At 60.7% G+C, this 21,625-nt stretch overlaps 1 protein-coding gene across 18 annotated transcripts in view; it reads right to left on the reverse strand.

The window, feature by feature from the left end:
* ANK1 (ankyrin 1) overlaps nt 1-21,625 on the reverse strand; it is an 80,303-nt gene that overhangs the window by 14,781 nt on the left and 43,897 nt on the right. For 7 of the 18 annotated variants that reach the window (XM_032774551.2, XM_075062789.1, XM_075062787.1 and 4 more), the window contains 27 exons: nt 20,832-21,047; nt 19,934-20,032; nt 18,940-19,038; nt 18,130-18,228; nt 17,305-17,502; nt 16,981-17,079; nt 16,806-16,904; nt 15,440-15,637; nt 14,713-14,811; nt 14,184-14,282; nt 13,364-13,462; nt 13,045-13,137; nt 12,623-12,695; nt 11,951-11,974; nt 10,874-10,967; nt 10,017-10,095; nt 9,021-9,118; nt 8,712-8,936; nt 6,825-6,979; nt 6,337-6,548; nt 5,868-6,072; nt 4,700-4,796; nt 2,594-2,822; nt 2,187-2,312; nt 1,978-2,097; nt 1,492-1,576; nt 1,028-1,102 (listed from right to left, as the gene is read on the reverse strand). In XM_032774551.2, the coding sequence (XP_032630442.1) occupies nt 1,028-1,102; nt 1,492-1,576; nt 1,978-2,097; nt 2,187-2,312; nt 2,594-2,822; nt 4,700-4,796; nt 5,868-6,072; nt 6,337-6,548; nt 6,825-6,979; nt 8,712-8,936; nt 9,021-9,118; nt 10,017-10,095; nt 10,874-10,967; nt 11,951-11,974; nt 12,623-12,695; nt 13,045-13,137; nt 13,364-13,462; nt 14,184-14,282; nt 14,713-14,811; nt 15,440-15,637; nt 16,806-16,904; nt 16,981-17,079; nt 17,305-17,502; nt 18,130-18,228; nt 18,940-19,038; nt 19,934-20,032; nt 20,832-21,047 (3,394 nt within the window). The remainder of the gene's footprint in view (nt 1-1,027; nt 1,103-1,491; nt 1,577-1,977; nt 2,098-2,186; nt 2,313-2,593; nt 2,823-4,699; nt 4,797-5,867; nt 6,073-6,336; nt 6,549-6,824; nt 6,980-8,711; nt 8,937-9,020; nt 9,119-10,016; nt 10,096-10,873; nt 10,968-11,950; nt 11,975-12,622; nt 12,696-13,044; nt 13,138-13,363; nt 13,463-14,183; nt 14,283-14,712; nt 14,812-15,439; nt 15,638-16,805; nt 16,905-16,980; nt 17,080-17,304; nt 17,503-18,129; nt 18,229-18,939; nt 19,039-19,933; nt 20,033-20,831; nt 21,048-21,625) is intronic. The other 11 variants (XM_032774556.2, XM_075062788.1, XM_032774553.2 and 8 more) reach the window with 4 other exon arrangements.

Here is a 21,625-nt window from a genome sequence, read left to right on the forward strand (position 1 = left end):
GTCCAAATTTAGTGTCACTGGGTGCGAAACTGGGCCCGCTAGGCTCAGCCTGGCTGCCTGCACTGGGTCACAAACTGCTCCAGCTAGGGAGAAGCTGGGAAGGATGGTTCCTGAGCCTCCTGGTAGCCATGGCTGCAATGTAACAAGCGATATCAGCACTGCCCCTGCCGGGTTGGGACCCACTGCCAAAGACCTTGCTACCCTGCTTCAGGAAGCAGGAAAACTTACAAATGCAGAGCAAAATCCTGTCCTGGCTGACACAGAGATGGGGGGGGGGCGTGCATGCTAGCAGGTGTGCAGGGTGCACAGGTGTGTGCTTGCGTGTATGGAAGAGGGCAGTGCACAAGAGTGTACATCTACGCCACCGGGCGGTGCACAGCAGTGTGTGCATATGAAGGTGTGTGTGCACATCCACGCAAGAGGGCAGTGCACCAGAGTACATGGGCACACAAGGCAGTGGTGCACTGGTGTGCATGCAAAAAGGTAGAGCACAGGGGACAATGCATCAGCATGTGGGGACGTGCAAGGGGACGGTGCACTGGTGTGCAGAGGTGTGCAAGGGGATGGTGCACTGGCATGTGGAAACGTGTAAGGGGACAGTGCACTGGCGTGTGGAGACGTGCAAGGGGACAGGGCACCAGCGTGCATGCACATTGGCTGGGACTGTACTCTCTTTCCTAGTCCCACTAGGACCCGGTGCTCCTAGTGAACACACCCAGCAGCCTAGCCATGTGCTGCTGTTGGGGTGCACACAGATGTAGGAGGCTGCCGAAGCAAAGCTTCTAATTGCTCCACAGCCTCCAGAACAGTCCCACCACCGGACAGGCAGCGCAAACTCACATCTGCTGTCAGCCCAGCTACCTGATTTGATGTCAGAGTGAGCTGGGCCGGGCAGCGCCCCGCACTGCATTTCCCTGCCCTGCTGGAAGCTGGGCGCAGCACAAGCAAAGCCTGCCCTGGTGCACTGAGCAGCAGAGAGCCGGAGTCTGCATCCCCGTGGTGCAGAGAGCGCCAGGCACAAACTCACCAGCCCAGCTGAGGCCCAGTTGCTCCGAGATAACAGCCATCTTCTCGTCAGCCTTCTCCGTGCCGCTGAGAGAGCCTAGGGGATATGAGCATGTCACAGCTGTCCCTGCTCAGGCCCTGCTACTTACTCACAGCCCGGTGTGGTCACAGGCAGGGAACCCGGCCAGAATCCAGAGAAAGCACTGCACTCCCCTCTGTGTGGGGTAGGGCAGAGGCAGCCGAGCCACTGGGCCCAGCCCCTCCCTCTTGTGACCAGTGGGCTGTGGAGGGCCAGGCGGAGAAGCCAGGCCAGGGGTGGATAGGCAGGGGGGTGGGGAGCCACGCCGCAGGGCAGATAAGCAGGGCAGGCTCGGGGGTGGATAGGCAGGGCAGGCTCAGGGGTGGATAGGTGGGGCAGGCTCGAGGGTGGATAGGCGGGATGGGCCGGTGCCCAGATGGGCGTGGTAGCCAGGGCGGGCTGCATACCCAGAGTGCTCTCACTGAGGATGCTGTATCTCTCTCGCAGAGCCAACGGTGTCAGAGTCCTCCTTCGCTCCTCACTGCCAGTCCCCTGGAGGAGAAGCCACCATGGGTCACCAACCCCTCAACCTGGGAGCACCCTGGGGGTGACTGGTAGGCCCCAGGGAGCCAAGCCCACCTCAGGGGTTTGGACTGGATCCCCAGTAACTCCCCAGCGGGGCCATGGCGCAAGGGCAGGGGCAGGAGCTCAGCACGCCTGGGAGAACATTGGAACCAGCCCCAGCCGTCACTGTCAGGGACACATTAAAGCATGCTGTGGTGCCGCAGCAGATCCTGGCCGGGCGTGTCTCATGCTGGCATGAAATGCAGTGTGGGGCACGCAGCTCCCCTAGGGCTGAGTGTGGGGGAGGCCCCGGTGCCCAGCACCTCCCTGCATGGCTGGAGGAAGGCATCAGGAATGCTGCCCAGGCCCGTGGCCCAGCGCTCACTGACCTTGGTGCATGGCGGCATGGTGATGTTCAGGTGGCACAGGCTATGCTGCAAGTCCTCGTACTTCATGGCCTTGCGCAGGAAGGAGAGAGATCCACCTGCCTCCCGGCTGCTGTCCCGCACCTAGACACCACAACACAAGTGGGCATGGAGCAGAGATGGGCCCACGGCCCAATCCGGCCCAGCCGCTCAAACCCTCGGGTGGCTGTTACCTTGACGGGGATGGCCAGCCGGTTCTCCTGGAAGGACTGGAAGTGGAAGCTGCGCTGTTGCGTGGCCTTCTTGACAGGCACCAGGTTCCCCGAGAGCTCAACATGCAGAGGCATACCCTCCAGCACCTGGGGAGAGCGGGGAGGGGGTCAGGCTCAGAGCTCCCTTCTCCCCTGCCCCACAGGGCCCCAGCACGGTGTGGGGGGCTCAGGCAAAGCTGGGTGCAGAGACTCCTCCTTGACGTCCCTTAGCCAAGGAGCAGGCAGTTCCCAGCTCCCCCAAGCGCCCAGCACAACAGCTGAGTGAGCAAGTGGGGGCCACACAGACCAGGCCTTGCTGTGGAGTGAGCAGGGCAGGGCTGGGACACCCCGAGGGCCACCCGCACACCAGGTGGGAGGAGGGGCGCTACCTCGATGTCCCTGCTGCGGGCCACTTCATGGAAGTTCTCGTGCTGCTCCAGGGTCTTGTCCACCTTGTCGTCGGTTATGCAGTAGCAGCGCAGTCGCCCCTCCCGTGCATTGTTCATCTTGGCAAACACCACGAACTTGGCCATGTAGGGCACGGCCGTCAGCTCCTTGTACAGCATGGTGGCAAAATGGACGGCCTCGGCTGTGCGCGGGCAATCCGCCAGCCAGAACCTGCAGGGCACAGGCCCCAAGCTGGTCGTTACGGTCCAGCCGGGGGCCCCTCGAGCCTGACATGCCCAGGCCAGCCCTCCCCCAGCACTGAACACCAGCGGCACTCGCTGGCTTCCCATAATCCACATCGCAAGAACAAAGATGTCAGCTATTCCGGGCCGTCCCGGGGCACCAGACCAGCATTGCAGTGCATGGCACGCCAGGCACTGGATGGTCACGAGAGAGCAGCAAAGGAAGAGAACAGAAAGATGGGGGAAACCCCATAAAATAAAATGAACTCCAAGGCAACCCTCCAGCATGACTGCGTGGGCTCTCTGCTCACTCACAGCCCACAGCAGACTCACCCTGGGGGACTGCTCGGCCCCTGCGCCCCCTGCTGGACGTCACCGTGTTCACAAAGACCGGGCAGGCCTGCATTTGCACATATGTGATAGTACAAGCATGCAAGGCTTGCAGTCGCCTAGGCACGTGGGAGCTTTTGTTCAGATGCCACCGGGGCTTGGTGGTTCAGGGGCTTGAGGTGCCAGAGGTCCTGGGTTCACAGCCTGGGGGAACCCTGGGAAATGCTGGCACTTTTCCCTTCGGGCAGCAAGAGCTGGGACTCAGGAGTGCTGGGTTCAGGTCCCAGCTCTGGGACTGCGGCTGAGTCACTGAATCACCTGGGCCTCAGCCCTGCTCTGTGACCCGCTGTGACGTTATTGATATAATCTGGGACCATATAGAACATGGTTGCAACCAAGGTCCTGCAGTGGCACCAAATCTTATGTAAAGGGGGTCATATAAGGTGTCTAAGACCAGGTTATAGGTTGCTGGTTATGATTATGCTGTCTGTATGCATGTGTCATTTTTTTAGTTGAAGTTATGAATATCGGCTCTATCTTGTCTGTATTTCAAACTTATGCTGTGCTTTTGGTTAACACCCCAGACAAGTGGGTGTAAGCTCTGCCTAGCCTGCTTGATGGCCCATTAAGGACCATCAGCTATACAACTGACCCATCGAGACAAGGCAGATAACGCCTTGTAACTCAGCAAAGTATGCAGGGACTTGCCATGTGACTCCAGACTCCATTTTGCTGTAATTTTCCACAGTAAGAACAAAGAGGTGTTCTTACATCTGGAAAAGGCTATAAAAGGCTGATGCCTCATCTCCATCTGGTCTTCAGTCCTGCTTGTTACTTCTGGAGGGACTTTGCTACAAACTGAAGCTCTACACAAAGGACTGAACGACCCATCCCAGCAGGGAATGTACTCTAGAGACTTGATTTGAACTTGCAGTTTGCTCCATCACTGCTACAAGCCTGAACTAAGAACTTTGCCATTACTGTATGTAATTGGTTCCATTTAACCAATTCTAGCTCTCATCTATATCTTTTTCCTTTTACGAATAAACCTTTAGATTTTTGATTTTAAAGGATTGGCAACTGCGTGATTTGTGGGTAAGATCTGATTTGTATATTGACCTGGGTCTGGGGCTTGATTCTTTGGGATGGAGAAAACCTTCTTCTTTTATTGGGGTGTTGGTTTTCATAACCATTCATCCCCTGACAAGTGGCACTGGTGGTGATACTGGGAGACTGGAGTGTCTAAGGAAATTGCTTGTGTGACTTGTGGTTAGCCAGTGGGGTGAAACCAAAGTCCTCTGTGTCTGGCTGGTTTGGTTTGCCTTAGAGGTGGAAAAACCCCAGCCTTGGGCTGTAACTGCCCTGTTTTAAGCAATTTGTCCTGAATTGGCACTTTCAGTTGGGTCCCGCCAGAACCGCATCGTTACACCCGGCCCCTGGATGGCCCGCTCTCTCTGGTCAAGCTCCACACACCCCAGAGCACCAGCCAAGTCACCAGCCCCAGGCCACACGAGGCACCGTGCAACCGTCGCTCACCTGGCAGACACGTTGGTGGTGAAGTTGGCACACTCGTTGGCATAGACCAGCTTTGTGGTTCCTGTGATATCTTCCCACTGTGCTCGGTCTGTGCCTCCTGTTACAACACAACAGGGCCTGACACACCGTCCCAGCCCGCAGAATCTGTCCCTGGCCCCTTTACAGCTTGTGATCTGCCCCTGTCCACCCCCGAGATCCGCCCCCTGGCCTCCTTGATGCTTGGAATCTGCCCCTGGCTACTTCATCCCTTGGGATCTGACTCTCCACTCCCCCACCACTCAGGATTCACCCCCTTGTCCCCCGGGATCCTCCACAGGCCCCCTCCGTCCCCCAGGCTCCGCCCCCTGGCTCCCTCATCAACCAGAATATGACCCCCCAGTGCCCTGTGATCTGCCCCCTACTCTACTGCGATCTGCCCCCAAGCACCCTCACTGCCCAGGATGAACCCCTTGTCTGCCTGCCCCCAGCTCCTTTAGCTCCATCCCACCTCCTCAGCACCTTCCCCTCACCACCCCCACCAAGCCACTGCCAGAGCCGCCTGTCTGCACAGAGACCCCACAGCCCTGGAGACACCGGCTTCCACCCCCTAGCTCCCACCCAGCAGGGGAAGAGTAAATCTCATTTGCAGCAAAGCAGGGGAGAGCACGGGGAGGGGGAAGGACCCTGTGGAGCAGGGAGCCGGGAAGGGAGAAGGACCCCAGGGAGCCGTGCAGGGGGGAAGGGGGAAGGACCCCAGGGAGCAGGGAGCCGTGCAGGGGGGAAGGGGAAAGGACCCTAGGGAGCCATGCAGGGGGGAAGGGGAAAGGACCCTAGGGAGCCATGCAGGGGGGAAGGACCCCAGGGAGCAGTGCAGGGGGGGAAGGACCCCAGGGAGAAGTGCAGGGGGGGAAGGGAGAAGGACCCCAGGGAGCAGGGAGCCGTCCGGGGGGGGAAGGACCCCAGGAAGCCATGCAGAGGGAAGGGGGAAGGACCCCAGGGAACAGGGAGCCATGCAGGGGGGAAGGACCCCACGCAGCAGAGAGCTGTGCAGGGGGAAAGGGGGAAGGATCCCAGGGAACCGTGCAGAGGGGAAGGGGAGGAGAAGGAGCCTGGGGGTGGGTGGGGGAGCAGTGCCATGGAAAGGAGCCCCAGCACGGCGGCTGCAGGAGGGCGAGGCAGGTGCTCTCACCGATAACGCTGCAGAGCAGGCGCAGGCTGGTTGTGTCGCCCTCCCCGCTGTCCCGGGGATTGTCTTTCCAGGAGGGCGGGAGTGGGATGCGGAGCCCGATAGGCCGATGGAACTTCCTGCGGCGCGGCTCCACAGTGACAATGGGACTGAAGGTCGCCTGGTTCCCCAGCAGCTTTGTCACCAGCTCATCCGGGACGGGCTGCGCCTGTGGCACAGAACAGGCAGGGCCATGAGGGCCAGCTCCCCCAACCCCAGCTCAGAACCGGTCGCCGGCTGGCACTCCTTGCCCTGGGAGACGATGGAATAACTGCTGCCCAGCACGGCTGGTCCGGAACCAGCCCGCTGCGTTGGAAGAGCCCGCCTCTTCTTCGCCTGCCCATCCACCACAGGGGCAGGGACACCCGGTACCTGCACAGCTGGCCCAGGCCCCGTCCCTCTGTCCGTCCCCAGGGGCAGGGACACCCGGTACCTGCAGAGCCAGTTTGACTCCCTTGGTGACAGCTGTCTCCGGGAAGGTGGCCTGCACCATGGGAACCAGTGTACTCTTCAAACACCCCCCATCGGGGCCAATCAGGTCGCGGTCCTGGCAGACACGGGACATAACCACGAAGTAGAGGGGGAAATCGGTACAGATGATGCGGCAGATCCTCTTCTTCTCCAGCTCCTCCAGGCTCTCCAGCTCTGCAACGGGAGCCCTGCCGTGAGAAAGCAGGGCCCAGCCATACACTGGCCCCACCTCCACTTTGCCCAGCCCCATGTCACCCAGTTCCGTGCCAGCCTTGTTAACACTCTGCACCAACCCCATTCCTGCCCCTACTCTGCCCAACCAAGCCTCAGCCCTGCCTGCATGTGCCAGCCCTGCCCAGGCACACTCTGCCTACTGCCCTGGCTGTCCCCTGCAGCCAGGCAGAGCCACCTTGCCCCACAGGGAGCCTGCCTCCAGCCTAGCGCACTCACCTTCATCCATGCCGTTGAGCACCTGGTCCAGGTTGCTCTCGTTGTAGCGGCTATGGTGCTCCTTCCAGACGGAGCCGTTCTCGCTGCGCAGCACCACTAGCTCCCGATCCTGCCGCCCATACGACGCAAAGTGTGGGATCTCCACAATCACAGGGCTGCAGGAGAGCACGGCGCTGAGAGGGGCCTGGGGCTGAGGTGTGTCACTGCCACAGCACCGAGCGCCACTCAGCAGGGCCAAGCCAGGAGCAAATCAAGCTGTCCAGATGGGGGAGGGCAGGGGAGCCTAGTGGCGAAAGCCCAGAAGAGGGAGCCAGGGTATCTGTGATTTGGGACTCACCCTATGGACTTGAGCAAGTCTCTTCACACTGATCCTCAGCCTTCCCCTGCCCCAAAGGTGCAAATGCCCCCTAGGGGTCACGGGACTCGCTGCTTGCAAAGGATTCCACGGATCCTACTGGCCCATTATAATGGGTCCTACCTGCCTGCAGCACTTGATGTCAGTGTGCTGGGCTCCAGGGCCAAGCCCCTGCCTATGGGGTGTGATGCTGGCAGGCCATGTGCCAGCTCATGCTAAGGGCCCATGTCTCTGCTGCACACTGACAAATACGTGGCTGGCACCTGTCCGGCTCACCTGTGTGTTAGTATTGTTAAAATGGGCATTAGGCTTCTCAGCCTGTGTTTAGACTTTAAGAATGCTGGTGAGTGGCTGCCTGCATAGATCTCATAGCATCTGTATCCCAGACTATACGGTAATATTTGAGCATTTGTTCTGTAAGCATCTCTGCCATCGCCAAGCACCAGCCAGGAGAGAGACATTAACTAGTGTAATGTGCTGCTCTCCAACAAAAGCTGTTACGTCCTGGCCAACAAGGAAGCCTCATCGACACAAGACGGACTAAAGTGGGACACTAAAGAGGACAGAAGAGTTTCTAGCTCTGTTCTTCCCCCCATGAACATGAGTCACAGAAGTAGATTCCTCCCAGCAGTTGACTTCTCAGCTCAGAGCAAGGAGGTCAGGGAAGGGAATGAAAACCTCTGACAAGAAGGAACTGGATCTCTCTGCTGCTTGAACTCTGGAGACAAGGTTTCTAGGGATCCCCAGCTGCTCAGCCTGGGTAGCCCTAAAGGACGTACGGAGCTTGCTTATTACAGAAGCTTCTAATACTTTCTGAAACTTCAGACTGGAACTCTGTGTGTACCTATGTGTATCTGCTTTAACCTTGTAAATATCTTTCTTGTTTCCTTTCCCTGGTAACAAATCTGTACATCATTTACTACAGGACTGGCTACAAGCACTGGCTTTGGTGTGAGCTCTGAGGTGCAACTGATCTGGGGTAAGAGGCTGGTCCTTGGGACTGGGAGTGACCTGCACTGCTGTGATTAGTGCTGTAAGGGACCATCTGCCACAAAGGCAGGCCCCCTTGGGCGCCAAGAGCCTTAGGAACCGGTCTGTGACTCATGTTAAGGCTCTTACAGTGCCCAAGGAGTTAACCTTGATAACTGGCTGGTTCTAAGGGCAGAACTCACCACTAATGGGGACTTGCACCCAGGTGCCGTGAGGTCACGCGCTCATGTCACTGCAGGGCAGCTCAACACAGGGCACAGACCATGTGTAAAATCCCTGGGCCTGATCCTCAGCTGGTGCAAACAGCCACAGAGCCACTGGTTCTGGCAGTGCCACTGGCCACAGGGTGGTTCGGCACCCTTGGCCTGGGCAGTGCCTGTGGCTCCAGTGGGGCTGTGCCAGTCGACCCCAGCAGAGGGCCAGGCCCCTCTCTACCACTGCTTGCAACACAGTGAAGCAGAGGCCTGGCTGTCATCTCCCCTGCTCCTCCAGGGGGCTGAGATGGGGGCTATGGCTGGAACTGACACCTCCCCACCGCTCACCTCAGGAACGGGGCGCCAATGGGCCCCAGTGTGATGATCCTACTAGCCAGACCCTCCTCCTCAGCCAGGGGCGGTGGAGTTGTCAGTTTCTGCAGCTTGACCAGGCGGCAGGTAATGCGGGTGGGCGCGGCGCAGGTTCGGGGGGGGATTATCACTCGCAGCCCGTTGTGTCGACTGCCCCTCATGGAGCCACCACGGGCGTCCACCATGAAGCTCACCAGGAACCTGCAAGGACAGACAAACCCAGGTGTCCTACCAAGACTCACCAACTGCCAGGCATGTGGGTGCGCATGGGAGCCGGGCACTCACCCTGTGTGCACGGGGCTCGCCACCGGGCTGATGTTGTCTGAGGTCTCTGTCGCGGGGCTGCTGGGGATTAGGGAGTCTTCGTCAAACTCCTTGGACGGCTGAGCGAATAGGAAACAACTCGTTAGACACAGCTCGCTTGCTCTTCCCATCTTGCTATGCTGGGGCTCCTGGCGAAACCCTAGCTCCCGTACGGCTGGCTATCACCACTCCCACGCCAGCTGAGACCTTGCTCACGACAGGGCCAGGCCCACTGAAGGCCGAGGGGAGCAAATGTTGCTTCTCATTATGGCCCATTATGAAACTTCAGCCAAGGGGCTGGTACTGGGACCTGGTGAGGCTCAGAGCCAGCTTGGGAAGGGCCTGAATACTGGAAACCTGAGGAACCAAGAGGCAGTGGCCTTGGACTCCTGCAGGCCCTGTGGCTGGGAATTTCAGCACCCTCATCTCTCCCAGCAGCTCTGCCTCTCGCCACCAGCCAGAGAGGGCCTGGCCTCAGCTCCATCCTCCTCTGAGGCCCCTGGAATCCAGCACACACCCAGAGATACAGCCACAGCACCCCTGTCTGCCAGGGGCCCCTTAAAGCTGCCCCAGCTGGCCTCCCAGCCTGGGCCCGGCCTGCCCACAGGGCATTGCTGGGGATGCAGCTCGGGATGGCACCCACTCTGCATGGGTGGGAATAGGGACACGAGAGAGAGGGGGCTTGCTAGGCCAGGCTGGCTGGGGAAAGCCCCTACCCAGAGCACAGCTTTGAGCCAGACCCCACAAGAGCTGGATGGTCAGCACCACGTGAGGGCAGAGGTGTGGTGGCTGCAAGCCCCGTCTCTCCAGGGCAGGTGAAGGAAGCAGCTCCTCTGCAGCTCCTGCTCCCCACGTCCCCAGCCGTTCTCTCACTAGACAAGGTGTTTGGAATAGACCAGGCCTGACCTCGGCTGTGCCGGGAATTACCCTGCAGTGCAGCTAGCTGGACTCCCTGGCACTGGGTGGGGCAGAACCTACCTGCTCAGAGTCCTCCCGTCTGACCACCATGGTCTCAGGTGTGACGCAGGGGATCCACGGGATGGCTGGAGACTCCACCCTGGGCAGGTGATAAGGGATACGGTCACAAGGAGCCTCGTGTGCTATGATTTCTCTGTGGGCCCCAAGCCCTGGAGCAGCCGCCAGGCGTGGGGTGTCCCTGAAAGAGGGCTCTGTACAGCCCCCAGGCCCATGAGCACCAACTCTTGCAAAGGACCAGGCCATGAGTGACCTGCACTCCCCGGCGCTGGCCTCACCCCACCGTGTCTCTGGGGAGCAGGCCCCGTGCTGAGCACTGGTTGGGCAGGGGGCGTCTCCATGCTCCCAGCAACCCCCGTGTGAGCCACTGGCTTGGGGGGAACGGTTGTCTCCATTACCCTGGGGACAGCAGCAGGGAGGTAAAGCTCAGGCTGGAAAGGGCCTCGCAACCTGAGTCCCTCCACCTGCCCCACCATGCCACCTCTGTCCCACAGCTCCTGTCCCAAAGCCCCATCACACCACCTCTGCCCCACAGCACCACACCTGCCTCACCACATCACAGCCACCCCACAGCACCCACCTGCCCTGCCATGCCTGCTCTGCCCTAGAGCACCCTCCCAGCAACATGCCACCTCTGCCCCACAGCACTTGCCCCACAGCCCCACGCTTGCCCCACCATGCCACCTCTGCCCCACAGCACCACACCTGACTCACCATGTCACAGCCACCCATAGCACCCTCCTGCCCTGATATGCCTGCTCTGCCCTAGAGCACTCTCCCAGCAACACGCCACCTCTGTCCCACAGCGCCTGCCCCACTGTGCCATCACTGCCCCCACACCGCTGTGCAGTGCTTCTTACACTTGATCCAGCTTGGGGACAATCTCTATCTCCTTCTCCTCATCCTGCTCCCTGGAATCCTGCTTCTCAGGCCTGAGGTCAGCCAGCTCCTCTCCTGGAACCAAGACACGGCTCAGCCCATGGGGGCAGAACAGCAGAGGGCCAGATGTCAGGGTCTCTCCCCACCCCTGGCCTGGGCTGGCGCAGAGCTAAGCTGGTTTTGCCCAGCTCCACATGGGCTGGCGTCTCCATCTCCAAACCAGGGCTTGTTCCTTGGCTCCTGGTGTCAGCCAGCAACGCCCCCCATGTCGCTGCGTCATTTTTGGCCAGCCTGGCTCCAGGGGACACTGTCTGCCAGTTGGGCTGCCTTGTCGCTGGGCGCAAGGCCCATGCTGCGGGTTAGCATGACATGAGCTGTGGTTGATGTCAGATCTGCCCAGGGAGCTGCCGGCCCCTCTCCCAACAGATCCTTACTTTTCCTGTGGATGGGTGCTCTCCTGCCTGGCCTGACCCTGAGTGCTCTGCCGAGGGTGTGGTGCATGGGACGGGAGAGACCCGGGCTCCCCACTCACCAGCCCAATTTACACTTGGGACAGGGGGCTCAGCCCACTCTGATGGGATTCCCCCAGGAACAAAACCCACGTGCTGGTGTCAGAAAGGCCAGAACCCTGGGGCAGAAGGGCCCTGGACACAGCAGCCCAGGGACATCTCGGCACCCAGGCACCCAGATGAAATCAGGAGCCCTGCAGTGGGCAGTCCCTGCTGGGCAAACGTGGGCGCCTATCTCCTACACAACCCAGGCTCAGGTGCTTCTCTCTTTCTCCAGCGAGTGCCCCTTGCCTGGGGCTTTGCCTGCCCCTGGCTGGCCTGGGAGCCCCTGGGAGTGGGGGGCAGGCAGGAGAAGACAATGCCCATTCATGCAATCAGCACAAGGACGGCAGCTTGGGCACAGACACAGATGGGCAGGGAGCGATGGTGTTAGGGCCGAGGCTGGCTTCAGGGCCGATGGGAAGCCCCACGCAGTGGGATGGGTCAGTGAGCGTGTGTGAGTGAAATGGGGCGGTGAAGTGGGGCCACAGTGACACACACAGTCCATACCCATGGCCGTGACCTGAGCAGAGCCTGCAAAGCAAGAAGAGTCAGAGTTGAGGAGCAGGTGGGAGAGGCGCATGAGCCACACGTGATACTCACTGCCCTGCGGATACCAGGCACGGCTCCTGTCATGCTTGTGGGGCAGCTCACCAGGGCTCGCTGCAGCGGGGAACATGGTAAACATGGGACCCCTGACAGCATGGCCTGACAGGGAGCAGCGGTTTGTGCTGCCAGCACCCACCCTCCCTGGGCAGCCTCAGCCATGGGCAGCTCTGCACCCATGGTGAGAGCCCCTGGGTCTGGGCAGGGGCTACAGGGCTCTGGGGTGTCTCTCCTTGGTGTGCAAATCTCTGATGTGACAGGTCCCCAAGAGACCCCACCCGGCACGGCTCCCCCCTTCACCTCCAGGAATACCCCATCTGGCACAGCTCCCCCCTTCACCCCCAAGGGAGACCTCGACCATCAGAGCTCCCCCCTTCACCTCCAGGGAGATCCTACCCATCAGAACTCCCCACTGTACCCCTCAGGGAGACCCCTCCCATCAGAGCTCCCCCTACTTCCACTGCCAAGACTCTGCCTGGCACTTTTCCTATCTGTCCTCCAGAGACACTGTGCCTGGCAGAGCCCCCAGCCTGGGGGGCTCCCTGGCCAGCTGGAGCTCTGCTCTCCTGCCCTCACCTTCGTCCTCGGACACATCCAGGATCTCATCCACTGTCTCAGGGAAGCTCATGCGGTGCTTGTCACTGACCATCTGTGAGAGGGAGAGAGAGTCAGACCTGGGCTGATCCCAGAGCCTCAGCCGGGCACACCCAGCCCACCCAGTGCAGCCCGCTGGGCCAACCTGGAGCGAATGGAGCTGGGCCTTTAGCTCGCCCCAGAGGTTCACAAGTCCTGGGTTCAAACCTCTCCACCGATGACCCAACCCAGGGCGGAAGCTGACACCACAACTGGGCAGCGGGAGCCTCACCAGCCCGGGCTGCTGTGGGCAGCACTGGCTGAGCCAACCCCCATGGGATCCTCTCCCCAAGGCCAGACCCAAGGATCATCCCAGAGTGTGTGCAGGGAGCGCCCAGCGCTGTGAGGGATGGGCAGAGACTCACCGGGATGCTGGTTTCTTCTGTAACTAATTTTAGCACGTCTGTGACAGAGATGTAGCCGAGGTGCTTAGCAATGGCCAGAGGCGTGGAGCCATTCTGCTCACGGAGAGAAGGGGCAGGATTAGCCGGGTGTGGGGGCAGGATCCCAGAGAGTGGGAGTGCGAGGGGCAGTGGAGGGGGCAAGCGAGAGGATGCGTGTAAGAGAGAGCACATGTGAGCAAGGGGAGGCATGAGCCACAGGGCCGGGCGTGTGAATGGAACATCTCAGAGAGCAGCCTCGTGGCTGGTGTCACCCGCAGTGCTGGGGACTGGGAGTACTCACCGTGTTGACCTCGTTGGGAGAGGCCCCGTGCTTCAGCAGCAGCGTGACAATATCCGTGTGACCCTGCTGCGCGGCCTGATGCAGAGGGGTGTACCCTAGCTGCAAAGGGAGGAGGAGAGCTGTGACAAAGCAACAGGTTGCAATAGTTTTATGATCCCAGAGTGTGCCTCAGATTCCCCTATAAGCTACCCTGTTACCCGGCGGGGGGCAGGGGGACTGCTTGCTCTTAGGGCAGGACAAGAGACATAGGCAGGAATGTCACCTCCTGGCCTGAAGCTTGAATGGGTCATTCGAAAAGACCGGCTGTGGCTAACCCCAGATCAATGGAGCATCTCAAAAGATAACGGCAAATACAAGCCCCAGAACATGACACGCAGCAGCCAATGACTCAGAGGGAGAGGGATTTCTCTACCTCTCCAGGTGCCCAGGATCAGAGGCACAGGGGGCTGGGCCCTTTCTCCCAGACACGCTGGATGGTCCCAGGCTGCTCTACCTTCTCCCATGCTGCCCCTCCCAGCCAGAAACACGTGGGCTGCTCAAAGCAGCTGGGCTGTGGGGAGATGCCTGGCAGAGCCTGCTGCTGGCACTGGGTGCCCAGGAAGGCTCAGTCAGCCATACTCTGTGCTGGGCCCAGCCACCACCTGACCCCTGCAAGCAGTAGCCAACAGGCCAAGGCATGAGATGGAGCCAAACGCAGGTGCCCTGCCCCCTCCCACAGCCTGTGGGGGCATCCTCCAGAGTAGAGAGGTGGCGGGCATGACTGCCAACTGCAGGCAGGCGTGGCAGGTGGGCAGAGAGAAGGTTTGGGGGCTCTCTGTACCTTGGTCTTTGCATTGACATCTGCCTGGTGCTGCAGCAAAAATTTCACCAGCTTGATGTTCCCGTAATGGCTGGCTATGTGCAGCGGGGTGAAGCCCATCTGAAAGGCAGACCAGGGACCTGGTCTCACACAACCATCGCACGCCAACCACCCCCTCACCCCGACTCAGGGTGCACCATCCACATGGGGCTGGGGGTCCCACAGGGCAGCAGGCACATCAGATTGGAGCCACTCCTGGCACCAACCTTCTGCCCTGGCAGCACCATGCCAAGAGCTCAGAGTCATTGCAGAGTGCCCAAGCACCCCACCCCCTTGCTGTGCCAGGAGCCGCCTCCTATCAGCGTGGCCTTTGGGGCGGGAGAGGAGCAGTGGGGCAAGGGCCCTGAGCGGTAAGCCGAGGAGACAGTGTCAGAAGGAGAAATACCCTCTGCTGTTGGCTTTCAGGAACAGGGAACTAGGAGTTAGAGAGCAGTGCTGGGGGGCTAACCCCCTGCATGTCTGCTCTGAGAGCATGTGCCTGCCTCTTTACCCGGGTTGCTGGATCCACTGTGACGCCATGCCTGATCAGAACATCCGCGACTGGCACATGACCCTCTTGGGCTACCAGGTGCAGAGGAGTCAGGCCACTCTGAAACAAAAGCCAGGTCACATATTATGGCTGGGCTACCTGCCTCCATGGTGGTCAGGGCCGTGGCACGCCCCCTCTACGAAGGGCAGGGCCGTAGCAACCCCTCTCCATGGGGGCGCTGCCGTGTGATGCAATGCAGAGTTGGTTGTCAAGACGTCAGACACACGACCGTGGGCACTGCCATCCAGCGCGGCACAAAACTGGAGGCAAGCGTCCAGCGAGCCCAGCTCCAGTGTAACCCAGAGAAGCTGGCACAGCGGTTCTGGGGAACGTCAGTTTGAATTTGGCATCCAAATACGCGGTTCAAACACAGCGCACCCAGCGATGTCTTTAAAGATCCCCTGGGGCAGGAGCGAGGCAGGTCCCCCTGGGCACAACCACTGCCCCTGCCTCAGGGGGCTCCCCAACGTACCCAGATGGCAGGACTTGCCCAGGGCCAGCAGGGCAGCGCAGGGATCAGGACGTGGGGGCCCTGCACTCCAGCCACTAGCCCTTGCTGCCTCCTTGGCTCCTTCCCACCCTGGAGGGCTCCCACTGTGCCAGGAAAGGCTGGCAAAGCAGGTTGTTCGCAGCCTGCCAGGCAAGAGCCCATGTCCCTGGCTCCACAGGGGGCAGCGTCTCTGCTCACCTTGTTGCCCAGGTTCCCATTGGCCTGTTTGGAGATGAGCAGCACCGCCATGTCTGCGTGCCCCTCCTGGGCAGCAAGGTGCAGAGGCATCACGCCTTGCATGGACTCAGCATTAGCAGAGGCCCCATACTGCAGCAGGCTGCTGGCCATCTCCAGCTGGTTCTGCTTGGCCGCAATGTGCAGGGGGGTGTAGCCGTTCTGCAGGGAGAGAGGAGTAACTCACTCAGCAAACGCTGAGGAGCAAACAGCCCTGCTAGGTCTCAGCCAGTCCACCCCTGGGCTGGGCTTGTGGCAGGACTGCTTCCCACAGCACGTATCCAGGGCCCCGAGGCTTCCCTCTCTGCCGGAGCCAGCGTCTCCCAGCCAGGCAGCCGAAGTTCAAAGCAGGGCATGGATCTGAGAGACCACCTGTTCCAACACTGACCAGGGCCAGCCAGGGACTCCCCAAGAACTGGCAGTTATTGCTCCTGCCTGCTTCTGGCTCAGCCTTTGACCAGTGTCCCAGGGACGGGGTGCAGACCAGGCCTCCCCCACTCGCTGTCCTGTGCTTTGTCATGTGTGAGAGCAGAGCGGGAGCCCGTTCAGTGCAGCACCCCTCTCTCCGGGGTGTCAGCGGGGCCGTCAGGCCAGGAGGGTATTGGTGTGCAGGCCAGGCAGTGGGAGAGGCAGGCACAGGAGGCTGCGTGCACATTCGGAGAATATTGCTTCTGAAATGACCCTGTCTCTGAGGTGGCTGGACAGGTATATGGGACCCCTTCCAGGCCTGGCCAGTGGCTCAGAGCAGGGGCGAGCCTGGCCCACTGGCTGCCAGCATGGAGGTTCCTAACATTGGTGGTTCCCCTGGAAGGTGCACAGGCCACATGCAATTTCCCAAACTGCCAGACAGCAGCACGTCTAACAGCGCTCGCCATGGAGGCCACATTCCTTGCTGATGGCCTGCATGGGGCTCTTGTCTGAGGGTGATCCTCCCACGCAGCCGGCTCCCAGCCCCCAGCCCAGGAGCCCAGAGCCAGTCAAGGGCTCTGGCCATTGGAGGAAGTGGCAGAGCAGGGAGCCGGGCAGGCTGCAGGGGAAGGAGGGGCAGAGAGCTGGGCAGGCTGTGGATGAAAAGGGAAAGAGGGGAGGGTGCCACGGGGCTGGCAGAGGGATAGGGCATGTTCAGGGTTAATTGGCTCAGCACACCTTGGTCCCAAGTGGGCCTGCTGGTCCCTGGTGTGGCTCTGTGCCCAGTCATGGTGGAAGGGCCAGGGGCAGCCGGAGGAGGCCAGTCCTGCACACAACAGGGCTGGACCACGTGGGTTCTTCTCCCAATCACACACAGCCCAAGCCCCCAAGGTCGATCGTCACAACCCCACCAGTGCCTTACCCAGGCCGAGTAGTGAGGGGAGCTCCCCTTGGGCAGCAGCAACCTCACAATCTCCAGGTTGTTGTGCTGGACAGCCACGTGCAGCGGGGTCAGGCCGTTCTGGGGGGAAGCACAGACAGGTCAGTCGCAGCCCAGGCCCTCGGCTCCCTGGGTCCCGTGGCTGGGTGGCACTCACCTTCCCTGCCACATTGGGGTGGGCATCATGCTCTAGCAGCACTCTGGCCACGTCCACCTTCCCGTATTTGGCTGCAACGTGGAGAGGGGTAAATCCTTTCTGAGGAGAAACACAGAGCGTCAGGGGCATGCACAGCAGGGCCGGGACCTGAGATGCAGGGTGGAGACTAGCCGGGACGTGAGGGAGCTCTCCTCTCTCTCCTCTCGGGAAGGCACTTAGGAGACACATGGCCCAGGCTTCCCCAGCAGCGGCCTGACCCAGCCCCACCTCAGCACTGCCCAGAAACCCCTGCCTGGGCTGTGAGCAAAGGCCGCACCAACCTACCTTGGTCATGCAGGCCTGCGAGGCCTCCTTGTCCAACAGTGCCAGGGCGGTGTCCACATGCCCCTCCCGGGCAGTGATGTGTAGGGGGGTGTGCCCGGCTGTGGTGGCCAGGCTGGGGTTGGCGTTGTTCTCCAGCAGAAGCTTCACCATGCTCGTGTGGCCAATGCGTGCGGCGCAGTGCAATGGGGTCTGGTCGTCCTGGGAGAGGAGCAGACAGCGGTTAGGGAGGGACACACTGCCCTCTCCCAGCCCAGCCAGGGGCATGGAGGGAAGCCCACCCTCCCACGCTCGGCAGGGGCTGGCCCAAGTCAGATCAGACAGGCCACACGTCTGATCTCCTCTTCCCAACTGAGCTCTGTGCCTTGGCAGCAGGCGGGGTGGTGCTCGGGGCAGCTCTTGCTCACCCGGTGGGCGCCTCCATCAGGCCAGGAACAGCTGCTTTGGGGACAGATGTGCCCTGTCAGAATACGGATCCCTCCCCCTGAGTGACAGCCCTTAGTGCTCAGACCTGCCACTGGGGCATTGCATGGCACTCTGGAGAGAGACCAGCACTCATTGCTCCCAGTACCCAGACTGGCCTCAGGGAAAGGGGGAGACCCATAGAGCTGGGGACACCAACCTGCCCAGGGAGCCTGGCCTCAGTGCGCCCTGCCCCACAGGCACCTGCCTATATTTGCAACTCCCCATGGCTAAAGGCAGCTCCTGGTTCAGGAAAGTCCAAAACCGCAAGGGGAACCAATAAACCATTTCCCGCCATTGCACAACCCCAGGCCTGGCTCAGTCCCAGGCAGGTGGAAGGAGAGAGGTGACCCAGCTGAGACGTACCTTGGCTTTGGCATTTACTTTGGCTTTGTTCTGCAGCAGGTACTTGGCCACGTCCGTGTGCCCAGCTCTGGCCGCCATGTGCAGGGGTGTCTCCACCTTCTGCATCCATGGACAAGGAAGAGGAGAGCTGTCACCGTGTGGGGGGGACACAAGGCCCTACACCCCCGGCTTCCTACGATTCACCATGACTCTCAGCAAGCCAGTAAAGCAGAAGGTTTATTTAGATGACAGGAACACAGTCCAAGACAGGTCTTGCAGGCACAGACAACAGGATCCTCCCCAATTAGGTCCATATTGGGGTCCCAGGGGCACCACAGCCCCACTGGGGAATCAGAGCCATGTCTGGTCTTCCCTCCATTCCCCAGACACCTCCTGCAAACTCCCACCCTCCCCACAGGGTCTCCTCTCCCAGCCTTTGTTCAGCTTCCCGGACAGAGGTGTCACCTGGCCTCTAACCCCTTCCTGGGTTCTCACGTTATATGCTCAAGTATCTTTCCTCAAGGCCAGTCTCCCATCCCTCAATGCAGATCATCATCCCAGGCCAACCCTCCCCACTCAGCATTCGAAGACCACATTAAGAACAGCCCCAGTTCATCACAAGAGTGAATTGGGCGCTCGGTGCTCCCTGGGGAGCTGCCCCAGTGCAGCCTGTCAGTCACTGCACGCAGGCTTCACCCCGTGGAGAGCCTCAGGCCAGACACATGCGAGGGAGGACCCAGGGAGACCCCTTTGGAGCCTCTGCAGCTTGGATGCCCAAATGGGGATGGCAGGACCCCACACGACACACCCTCTTCCCCTGATGGGACTCACCACATTGGAGACGTTGGGGGACGCGCCGCGCTGGACCAAGATCTTGATGATGGACAGGTGCCCCATGAAGGCGGCCACGTGCAGAGGGGTCAAGCCAGACTGTGAGAGAGACAAGGAGGGAGTCAGCACAGCCGGTGCGGTGCCCACATATGGGGGATGAGCGAGACAGGGAGGGAGTCAGCACAGTTAGCATGGTGCCTGCACACGGGGGACGAGAGTCCTCCTCCACCCCCCACTTCCAGGGGCTGACACTGGCACCGACAGACCAGGGTCTTGCTGCCAGGCGGGCTCTGCTTCCCAAGCACTGACATCAGTACCAGCTGAGACAGGCTAGCCCCTCTTATCTCCCATGTTATCTGCTGGGCCTAGGGTGGGATCTGGGGCCTGGGAAGAGCCCAGGCAGATGGTATCTGAGCTCCTGCACACAGCTCTGCTCCAGGCCGCCAGCAGCCCCTGCAGGGAGCGTGGGGAAGCCCTCCTGATACAAGCAGCAGCCACGGCCTTGCCCATTCCAGGGTTGTCACCTTGGCTCAGTGATGGGGAGTTTCCCACGTACCCCAAGATCAGGCCTCAGGCCCAGAAGCCCTGGGGTGTCTCATGCTGGCGCTCACATCACAGGCCGCGGGTGAGGGAGAACGGTGTCCCGGCTCCCAGATCCGGAAGGTGCTGCCGCCCAGCCCATCCAGTCCAGCTCCCCGGGCCCGTTGGCCAGGCTGGCAGAGGGGAGCTCCCTGCTCCCTCCCACCATGGGCAGTGAGCCTGGGGCACTGCTCCAATGTGCTGCTCAGCCATGGCCTTTCTGCTCACCACATCAGAGATGGTAGCGCCACCAGAGCAAGGCACCTGGCAGGACTGGGGCCACCACCTCATGGACCACAGCCTCCCCCCGGGCTGGCCCATCTTGCCGCATGCAGGCTTGCCGGCAGCAGTGCCTTGAACACTGGAAGGGCAGCCCAGGCAAGTGTGTCTCCGCAGCTGGGGCACGGCGGTGTACCTCTGTGACAGCATCGATGGAGGCACCGGTCTTCAGCAGCAGCTCCATCACCCGGATGTGGTTCTTCTTGCAGGCGATGTGCAGGGGCGTAAAGCCATTCTACAGACAGACAGGGAGGCGGCCGGTATGACGAAGTGGGAATGTTCTTAATGTTTTCTCTGAATACTGTGTGGGTGCCTCAGTTTCCCCTATGTAGTTCTTAGGTATCTAGGTGGGGGGATCAGGGTGTGTGATTGTTGCAGAACCCAAGAAGGCCCCTGTGATACTGTCTGCACAGAGAATGGCCGGCACTCTGACTCCTGGTAACTAATGGCCTGGGCCCTCCCCTTCAAGATGCCAACTAAAGGTGTTGGAGAACAAAGAGATCAGGTGCCTCTTGGCCTGGGAAAGAGACAAAGTCCAGAGGATAAGGGGCTGGAGGGTGAGTCAGTTTGGGGCTGGCTGGGGATATGGAGTGAGCACAGATGTGGGTGTCTGGCTCACTGCACCTCAAAATGGACCCGGATGAGGAGTCCTGTTCTCTGTACCTACAAGCTCTGTTTTAGCCCGTGTTCCTGTCATCTAAAAAACCTGTTTTACTGGCTGGCTGAGTGTCGCATCTGACTGCGAAGAGTGGGGGCAGGACCCTCTGGCTTCCCCAGGACCCCACCAGGGCGACTCGCTGTGGGAAGCACACGGAGGGACAGAGGATGCTGAATGCTCCAAGGTCAGACCCAGGAAGGTGGAAGCTGTGTGAGCTGCTTGCTCTGAAGACAGTTTGCTCACAGAGAGGAGATTTCACCAGAGTTCTCCCTGGCTTCGTAGGGAGCAGTTCCAGAGCATCGCCTGGGGACTCCATGACAGCTGGTCAGACCCTTGGGGCTCCCATCGGGCCCCCTGCCCAGCCCATGCTGCTCACCAGTGCTCGGGCATTGGGCTTGGCCCCCTTGTCCAGCAGCATCTTGGCCACGCGATGGTGCCCGCAGTGCGCGGCCACGTGCAGCGGCGTGAGGTGGTCCAGCGTGATGTCATCGATCTCAGCGTTGTACTGCAGCAGCAGCCGCACGCAGTCCAGGTGGTCTCCCTGAGCCGCCATGTGAATGGGTGACAGGCCGTTCTGAGGGCAGGGAACAGCCTGGGTATTAAGGCAGAGTCAGGCAGGACACAGGGGCTTCCCCTGGGCCAGTGAGGCAGAAATCTGGTCCCTGCTGGAGATCCACGGCAGGGAGGGCGGCTGGGGGCCCCGCACAGGCACTGAGATTCCTGCAAAGGGGCAGAGGATGCACGGGGCTGGGCTGGGGCCAGGGAACAAGCTGCAGCCCTACTGCCTGGCTGGCTGCGGTATGGGACTGCACCTTTCTCAGAAGCTTGAGCCCACAGCAGGGGATGTTCGTGGCCTGGCCCCGGGAGGCAGCAGGCAGTGCGCCGAGTGAGGGGCACTGCTCGGTGAGGCCGGGGATGCCCACACTGCCTTGTGCATCAAATCAGAGCTGCTCTTCCCTCCCACGGAGCGCCAGAAGCCCATTCCAGGCTGCCGGGGCAGGCCCATGCACACACTATGGCTCAGGGAGCCTCTGAGACGTGGGGACTTCCCAGGTCTCTGCCCGCTAGCGCCCAGCTAGCATGGGCCGCTCAGGGCCCTCGCTTCCCCAGCGCCCAGGGAGCAGGCCCAGGCTCTGAGGCAGAGCCGAGGCGAGGCAACACTCAGAGGCT

The sequence above is a fragment of the Chelonoidis abingdonii genome, chromosome 2 (assembly GCF_003597395.2).
Source record: "Chelonoidis abingdonii isolate Lonesome George chromosome 2, CheloAbing_2.0, whole genome shotgun sequence".
Classification (NCBI taxonomy): Eukaryota; Metazoa; Chordata; order Testudines; family Testudinidae; genus Chelonoidis; species Chelonoidis abingdonii.